The 8,694-nt window shown below is 52.7% G+C and overlaps 1 protein-coding gene across 1 annotated transcript; it reads left to right on the top strand.

The window, feature by feature from the left end:
* Positions 1-4,985: 4,985 nt before the first annotated feature.
* On the top strand, positions 4,986-7,081 carry DDIT4 (DNA damage inducible transcript 4). Its single transcript, XM_049854830.1, has 3 exons — positions 4,986-5,118; positions 5,216-5,477; positions 5,750-7,081. Exons 2-3 carry the CDS (start codon positions 5,276-5,278, stop codon positions 6,241-6,243), a joined length of 696 nt encoding a protein of 231 aa, XP_049710787.1. The 5' UTR covers positions 4,986-5,118; positions 5,216-5,275; the 3' UTR covers positions 6,244-7,081.
* The last annotated feature ends 1,613 nt before the right edge of the window (positions 7,082-8,694 follow it).

Below are 8,694 nucleotides of genomic sequence, written 5' to 3'. Positions count from 1 at the left end.
CCTCAAACCTGACTGGGGCCACTCGCCAGACTGAAGCCTTGGGAACGGGTGTACAGGACAGAAACTGCCTAGACGGGGAGAGGCAGGTGGCTGGGAGTCAGTGCTCACTGACTTTAAATTGCAGGCTTTGGAGGGTCCCACGGGAATACAGCAGAGTCAGAGAAGAGGCAGGGTGTCTGTATGGTCAGGGGCCTGGCCACAGAGATTGGGACATGGGGCCTGGTCACCAACTCCAGAGACCTGAGTCATCTGGGACGTGCCACTTGCCCACTCCATGCTCGGAGTTCAGCCAGTCTCCCCACCAGAGTTGGCTTGGTGCATAGTCCATGATGCATTTTGTGGTCTATGTGATTTGTGCTCCCTGGAACCCCACTCCCTAGATGACAAATGTAAATGCACAGAGCCTGCTGGGACTGGCACCCTCTGGAGTTGTGCAAAGAGGCAGCCTTGCTCCCCACCAACAAGGCAATGAACATGAACAATGACTTAAAAAAGTATGTAGAGGGAAGTGACTGCTTGATGGGTGTGGGGTTTCCTTTTAGGGTGCACAGGCATTGTGAACATACTAAACGCCGCTGACTTGTTCACTTTAACATGGTTAATTTTATATTACGTGAATTTCACCTGAAAAAAAAATTTTTTTGAAGTGTTTTGAGGCACTTGAAAAGAAAGTACTGGCTGCTTTAAAAGATTTCTTATAACAAATGAGCCCTCTGCACAACATGACCTCTCTTCCCAGCTTCCTGGATTTGCTGATCAGATCCCAGAGGGAAGAACTGGGTTGCCTTAAAAGCCCCTGTTATGTACATTATGCAATTTCTGTCATGTTCTCAAGCCACATATGTACAAAAACCCCTTTGTTGTTAATTCTGACTCATAGCGATCCTGTAGTGACCCTATAGGACAGAGTAGAACTTCCCCATAGGGTTTCCAAGGAGTGGCTGGTGGATTTGAATTGCCAACCTTTTGGTTAACAGCCAAACGCTTAACCACTGCTCCACCAGCGCTCCTCACATGTCCAAGGCAATGTTATACATATCCCTGTAACATGTATAAGGCATTGTTATGTTTGCTTCTATAAATACTCTTAAGCCACAGATGCACAAGTCACTTATAATGTAACTTAAAAGTAGAAAGTTTCTGAATTTAAAAATAGAAGTATGTGAAGCATGTGAGATATGTCATAAACAGCCTCCCTAAATTGACTTGACAGCTACATGATGTGATAAAAGAAAATGTAACATAAAGTTATATCTCTGTAAGGTGGCTTTGAGCCATTAGGTCAGTCCTAAATAACTTCTTAATCTCTAAAAGATGCAGCACTGGGCAAATGTCTGACCTTGAAGAAAGGATGTAATACACTAAATATGACATCACCTAGCCCTTATGGTGTAAGGCCAAGGTTAGAAAATTGTATATAAGCACTGGACTTCTGTGCATTCCTTGAGAGAAGACAGAAGCAAGAAATCCCTTTCTAGACTCTAACACTCTCTGAAGGGGAGACTCTGCCAAAGACTAAGACTGATACTCTGCACACTGCCCTCAGATCCCAGCTACAGGGAACCTCCACTGAATTCGAAATATGGTCAAGTTTTCTTCCTGAGACCATTCATAAAAGGTAGAAGCCTGAAGTCTAAAGATTGGGGCTCTAACCATTGAACTAACATTGTAATTGTTAATTTTTATTGTCCTTGTTAAATGAATGTCTTGTGGTCTTACCTGGGTGCCTTACCATGACTACCTTGCAATAAACTAAATGAGTTTATGCATGATAAACTTAAGCATTTTTTTATTCATGTTTAAAATTAAAGCCACACAGCAGCCTCACTCCCACACCAGAGTTGAGGAGGAAGGGAAGGCATTTGGCAGCACTGGTCAGAAAGGCAATAGAAAGGTAGCATCAAGGACTTCTGAAGGGCCATCCAAAGGCCCACCCAGATCCTGGGAATCCAGATGCAAGTCTGTGCAATTCTGGGAAAAACAACCTTCTTGCTTCATCCAACCATCCGTTTATCTATTCATTTATTTATTTATTCAAAGAACATTCACTGAGTCTCTACTAGGTACCTGATACAGTGCGGGCTACTGGAGTTACTTACAGTCTAATGGAAACAATGATTCATATCAGAGATGTGCACAGGGTATAAGGATGTCCCCCAAGAGAGGCACTAAGGGATGGAAGTTGGGAGGGGGAAGTGTGCTGGGGAAGGCTTCCTGGAGGAAGGGATACCAGAGGTGAGTCTCCAGGGTTGCTGGTGAGGGCATGTCCAGGCAAGTCTGACCTACTGGTGGGGCATGTCCAGCCTTGGCCCGGGAGGAGCAGGAGAGGGAGGAGAGGACAGCAAATGCCAGCGGCTCTCAAGAGACCTGGCTCAGAAGCCAGCAGATGGAGCTACCCATTCCAAGGAGGCCCACATTGTGCCCCCACCCCCACCACAACCCTGTGGGTTGAGCCCAATCAAGGCTGCTCCTGTGCAGGGTGAGGTGCATGAGGCAGTAACCAAGTCTTTCCAGCCCTTGACCCCTTGAAGGAGCCCCAGCCAGGTGGGATGGATTCTACCCTCCACCTCACAGGATGAAACTGGCCTTCATGTTGCCCCCGAGGACCCCTATTTTGGCTATCCAGAGGGGTGAAGGATTTAGAACCTCCTCTTCTAGGCCAAAGGTTCTCCTGGTGGACCCCAGTGGTACGGAGGCTCTCCCCAGTCCTTCATGGGGATGGGGGTGTCAGGAGGGCAGCCACACAGGTTTCAGGCCTCCGCTAATCTGGCCCCTTGCAGGAGGTTTTTTACGCTGGAGTTTACATCCGACTCCCTCCTACTCTGGGAAACGTCTCCAGGGCTACAACTTCAGTCTTTTTTTCTTTATGTTTAAAAAACTCTTAGAAAACTCAATGAGACAACAATATTAATGGATTTCTCTGGAAAAGAAACAAATTAGTGTCCATTAACACAGTCCTTCCCATTTGGAATAAGTTGTCTTATTAACAGAATGACAGTGAACAAAGGGTGCTCAGCACAGTGCTGGGCACGTGGCGATGGTGTTTGTTGAATGAATGAATGATTCCTAATAAACTGATCTTTCTAAACTGGCTCTGTATTCTTTTGCTTGTCAGTATTCATTTATAAAATAAATCTCTATTTTTCTTAGATCAATATTTGATATTTTTCTGAAATCCTTTCTTTTTTCTTAAAAAAAGAGAGAGAGAAAGGAAGAAAGATGAAAGGGAAAAAACTCTTAAATCTATCTCACTACTCCTCAGCCTGGTCAGAGGATGAACCCTTGATGGATTAACTCCCTGATCTTTTCTCCTGGGCCACAGGTCCACATCCATATGGGACACCCCCAACTCTTTTCTCCCCACCTCAGTAAGGTGTGTTTTCACCTTGACCCCATTAGGGCTTTCTGAAAGTCACTGGAGACTGGAGGATGGGAAGACAGGGCTGGTACTCAGGCCTTGAAAAATGCCAGTGGTCTAAGAGACTATTCAATTCTACAGCTGTCTTTAAGACAGCTTCTAGTGTGAGTCCCCTAATTTTTTTTATTCACAAACTTGTCCTCAAAGGTGGTTGTCCCATCTGTAAAATGGGGGTGGCTTGCAGAGTTTGGGTTCTGGTCCTTTCCGGTTCTAAGCCAGGGTTTGCCTGCATAACCCTGTGGGTCAGCCTTTGTTTTTTTTTTTTTTTTTTTAATGGGGTGAGTTCTGATGAGGATGGCAGTGGCCTGACCTCTCTGACAATTGTCATCAGTCACGCGCAAGCCTGTCCACAGTAGGCCAGGCCTGCTGGTCGGATCTGGTTTGGCCCCTGCCCACCCTGGGGGTGGGAGCGTCTGATGTAAGTTTGGTTCCCTCTTCCATCAGGGTCCCGTGTACTAGATTAGCAAACTTTACGAAAATGAAGATCGAGTGTGTCGAACCTCCTACCACCTTCAGGAACCACTGTCCGCCCCAGATCACCAGGTCAGACTTCCTGTGAATGACGAAACAGGAGATGGCTATTGCACTCTCGGCCTTTTCTGGAGGTCTAGGTCCTTCGCTTGGTCCTGATGCAACTCTCTGGGCCTTTTACACAAAGCGCCGAGACGAGCGGGGCGCTAGGACCCGACGGAGGCCCGGGCTCCAGGCCGCATCGGGCAAGGAAAAGACCGCTGGGCGGCCGTCTGTCGGTCTGTTGTGGGGCCGGGTTCTCAGCCCCAACCAGACGCTATTAACCTGGGCTTGGCCAGCATCCCTCTAACCACTCTCCCCGACCCCTCTCCTTTGAAGCAGTTAGGGAGTGGGAGCGTGCAAGGTTTGGGGACCAGGCTCCTAAAAGACACAGACCCCTGAATTAACCCATCTCCTGGAGCTGCTGAGTAACAGGCGGGCGGGCAGGTGGGGCTGCGGGGCCGGGGGTGCACAGGGCCCTGCCTCGTGCTCAGAGCTGCCCGCTCTTTGCCCTCCGCCCTCATCTCATGTCCCGACCCTTCTGAAGGCGGGATGGCCTGGCGTGCGTGCACGAGGGCCAGCCCAGTTAACGTCCGCTCCCCGCGCGGCGGTCCCACGGGCGAACACCCGTGCGCCCAGATGTGAGCGCAGCTCGCAGGCGCCCAGACGCTGAAGGGCAACGGTTTTTCCCTGCCTGCCTACCCCTGGTGCTTCCCTGCCTCTCCGGCTCGCGTGGTCACGGGCTACCCCCTCCCCCAGCAACGCGACCCTATAATAAACAAGTCTTTCCTTGATCCTCCCCTGCCGCGAGCGCCCTCGGGGACCTCGGCAGCTGCAGCGGCGGCGGAGCCCTTCCAGAAAAGGGGCGTGGCCGCGGCTCGGCCGGGGATCGGGGGGCGGGGCCAGGGTGCTGTCACCGGGCAGGAGAGAACGTTGCGAACGTGCGCCTGGAGCCCATTGGCTGAGCATAGCCACACTCCCGGGTCCGGATAGGGCCGCCGCGCGGAGGGGGTGTGGCCGAACCGCGCTAGTCCTTATAGGTCTCTCGGCGGCGGAGCTGGGGATCTCAGTAGGCCGAGGGGGAAGAGCGGGCGGGCCGGGGGACGAGTCCGAGCAGAGCCGGGGCTTGGCAGGGCTTCGCGCACCCCTCCGAGCGGCGGTCTAGAGGCTCTCGCTGACCGCGCTAGCTGGTGAGTGTCCATTCTGTCTGCTGAGCTCTGCGTGGGCGGCCACACGGTCTGGTCCAGCCGCGACTGACGCCCGGTCGGTGCCCCTCTTGTCTTACAGCGTTTCCTGTGCTCCCGCACCCTGAGCTCATCTGCAGCCGTCCTGGCGACCGTACCCACCATGCCTAGCCTTTGGGACCGTTTCTCGTCGTCCTCCTCCTCTTCGCCGTCGTCCTTGTCTCGGACTCCCACCTCAGATCGGCCGCCGCGCTCAGCCCGGGGGTCGGCGGCCCGAGACGAGGGGCTCGGCCGCTGCGCGAGCCTGGAGAGCTCGGACTGCGAGTCCCTGGACAGCAGCAACAGTGGCTTCGGGCCGGAGGAAGGTGAGCCGTGGTCCGGGGCCGGGGAGGTGAGGGAGCGACGGGCAGAAAGGGGTTCAAGACACCTAGGCTTCCTGTAGCCTCGGGACAGGTGGCCGGAGGACGGGGGTGGGCGAGGTGTGTGTTGCTGACTAGAGGGTTCGAACGCAGGGCGGAAACTGAGGCACCGAGTGGGAAGGAGCGCTGGTTTGAGTGGAGCAGCTCCTACCCCGTCTCTACGTCTCGGTTCACGTCCGCGCTGACACAGCCCGGCCCCTGTGTGTTCTCCCTTCCAGACTCGGCGTACCTGGATGGAGTGTCGCTGCCTGACTTCGAACTGCTCAGCGACCCGGAGGACGAGCACCTGTGTGCCAACCTGATGCAGCTGCTGCAGGAGAGCTTGGCCCAGGCGCGGCTGGGCTCGCGGAGGCCCGCGCGCCTGCTGATGCCCGGCCAGCTGGTGAGCCAGGTGGGCAAGGAACTCCTACGCCTGGCCTACAGCGAGCCGTGCGGCCTGCGGGGGGCGCTGCTGGACGTCTGCGTAGAGCAGGGCAAGAGCTGCCACAGCGTGGGCCAGCTGGCCCTCGACCCCAGCCTGGTGCCTACCTTCCAGCTGACCCTCGTGCTGCGCCTGGACTCACGTCTCTGGCCCAAGATCCAGGGGCTGTTCAGCTCTGCCAACTCCCCTTTCGTCCCTGGCTTCAGCCAGTCTCTGACGCTGAGCACCGGCTTCCGAGTCATCAAGAAGAAGCTGTACAGCTCGGAGCAGCTGCTCATTGAGGAGTGTTGAACCCACGGCAGAGACAATGGAACTTTTTGGGGTGGACACTGGGCAGGCAGGAGCTGAGGGACTGCTACGCCTGTCCTTAGAAAACTGACGACAGCCACCTGAGGGGAGGAAGGCCGATGTGGGGGAACATAGCGTTTCCTAGGAAAGCTCTTTGAGGTGTGTGCAGGTGGCTCTCTTTTGGAGGTACTTGCCCCTTCAGTACTGTAGCATGAAACAAAGGCTTAGAGGCCAGCCAGGCTCTGGCCGGATGCGTAGCATGTACCTTATTGTTTTTATTATTACTGACAGTTAGGACAACAGTGGTGTAACAGGGCCAGGAGAGCAGCTGGGCTGCGCTGGCTTCTGCAAGGGGGTGTGTGCTCATGATAGCTGGCCTTGGTGGGAGGGGGGAAGCCATCGAGGGTGGTTTTGTGTGTCTCATGGTCTGAAGGGACCAAATGTGTTTGTTCTTTGTTTTCGTATCATTTGTTTTTCTGATAGGAGCTTCACTACTGACCTGTTCTAGGCAGCTATCTTACAGACGCATGAATGTAAGAGTAGAAGGGGTGGGTGTTGGGATCACTTGGGATCTTTGACACGTGAAGAAAAAATACACCTGGAGCTGCATTCAGCTCATCCCCCGCTGTGTACTGAGGAGTTGAGCTTGGAGGTGATGGGGCTGAGTGGAGGTGGGGGCCGGACCTCCCTAGGAGTGCCATCTGGGTCTTCCATCTAGAACTGTTTACATGAAGATACTCGCTGTTCATAAATACACTTGATGTTCAAGTATTAAGACCTATGCAATATTTTTTACTTTTCTAATAAAAAATACGGTTTTTAAAAAACAGTCGTCTCTGTCTCTGTGCCCTGAAATAAAGAGGGAGGTGGGTGCTGTAAAAGGTGGATTTCATCTGACACTGGGATCCACCTGTGTTTTTCTCAGCCCCTTTCCCAGAGCGCCCACAAACCTGGAAAGGGAGGTATGTGGACTGCCAAGAGCCCTGGCTCCCTTGGCTCTGTGCTGGCTGAGGCTGGCAGGGAAAGCACTGGATGGTGAGGGGTCAGACCACCCGCTGAGCCAGAGCCTCTGTAGGGAGAACTCACCTGGCTACGCTGGCTCAGAAGGCATAGGGGCTCTGGAGCCCAAGGTCTTTTCTGGCACTGAAGGTTAGGGCTGGAAGAGACTTTTTTTTTTCTGTTAAAGTCACAGTTCTATTTTTCTGCCATCATATGAAAATTGCAAATCTTGTCTCTGAGCATAAAAGGTGAGAGACCAGGAGCACCAAGAAAAAAGGTTAGAGAAGGATGACTTAATCCACGCCTCCCACTAGGGCTCAGAGAGGGGCATGACCTCCACCCTGAGGAGGTGTGGCCAGGCCAGGGGCAGACCACTCCCAACAACCCACCACACAGGCGCACAGTCACTCAGAGATGAAACAAGGAAGGCAGGAGACTGCAGGCCTGTCTTAAAAACACCCTGGGTGAGGTGGACTCATTGTGCTCCCTGGGCCTCAATTTCCGTATCAGTAAAATGGGGGCTGGGCTAAATGAGGGCCAAGGCCCTTCCCACTTCTGTGGGCTGTTGGGGCAGGTCCTCCCACACCAGCTAGCCTTTGGAGAGTTGTTATCTTCCTTGTTTCTTTTCCTGGTCCCAGACGGGCCCTGTTTGCCCAGCAAGACTAGAATTGTGGTTCTTCCACCTGAGTGTGTTGTCAAATCACTTGGGGGGTCTGGTTAAAACACAGATCCCTGTGAAGACTCTGATTAAGTGGGTCTGAGGCAAAACCAAACCAAAAAACCAACCCAGTTGCTGTCAAGTCAATTCCAACTAGTGGAGACCATATGTGTTACAGTAGAGCTGTGTTTATCAGGTTTTCAAGGCCTTTGGGGAGCAGATCATCAGGCTTTACTTCCAAGGTGCCTCTGGGTGGGTTCAAACTGCCAACCTTTTAGCTAGTAGCAGCGCACTTCACCCTTGGGGCCACTCAGGACCCTGTGGGTCTTGGGCAGAGCCCCAGAAATCTGCGTTTTCATCACCTTCCCAGAAATTCTGACACAGAGTCCTGACCTTTAACATGGCTTAGAAGACCTGCATCTTTTTGGTAGAACTGAGCGACTCATTCCCCTAAATGAATGAATTTGGGTTAGAACTAGATTTGAAAATAGAACAATGAAGATGCCCAGAGCGTAGGAAAGTCCTCACCATAGCTGCCTAGTGAAGGGTGGGCAGGCAGGGGTTTGTAATGTTTTACAGATGAGTAAACAGAGGCCAAGCCCTTGAATGACCATTTTCTTCTGACCATGGGCTGATCTTGTCAACTTTCAACCCCTCAGTGTGAGGATGGGGAGTTAAGGAGGCTTGGCATTTGGGTGATGTCTGGGAGCACTTTCCCAGGAGTTGAGACAGGCGCCAATGCTCATGGCTGTGCTTCCCCAGCCCCCACAGAGTAGGAGAAACTGTGTCAGCCTCCA

This window comes from Elephas maximus, chromosome 16 (assembly GCF_024166365.1).
Source record: "Elephas maximus indicus isolate mEleMax1 chromosome 16, mEleMax1 primary haplotype, whole genome shotgun sequence".
In the NCBI taxonomy this organism is placed as follows: Eukaryota; Metazoa; Chordata; class Mammalia; order Proboscidea; family Elephantidae; genus Elephas; species Elephas maximus.
This window is presented reverse-complemented; position numbering and strand designations above follow the sequence as displayed.

Coding starts and splice junctions, on each gene's coding strand:
- DDIT4 (XM_049854830.1), top strand. CDS start 5,276: ATGCCTAGCCTTTGGGACCGTTTCTCGTCGTCCTCCTCCTCTTCGCCG. Junction 5,478..5,749: donor TGGCTTCGGGCCGGAGGAAG/GTGAGCCGTGGT, acceptor TCTCCCTTCCAG/ACTCGGCGTACCTGGATGGA.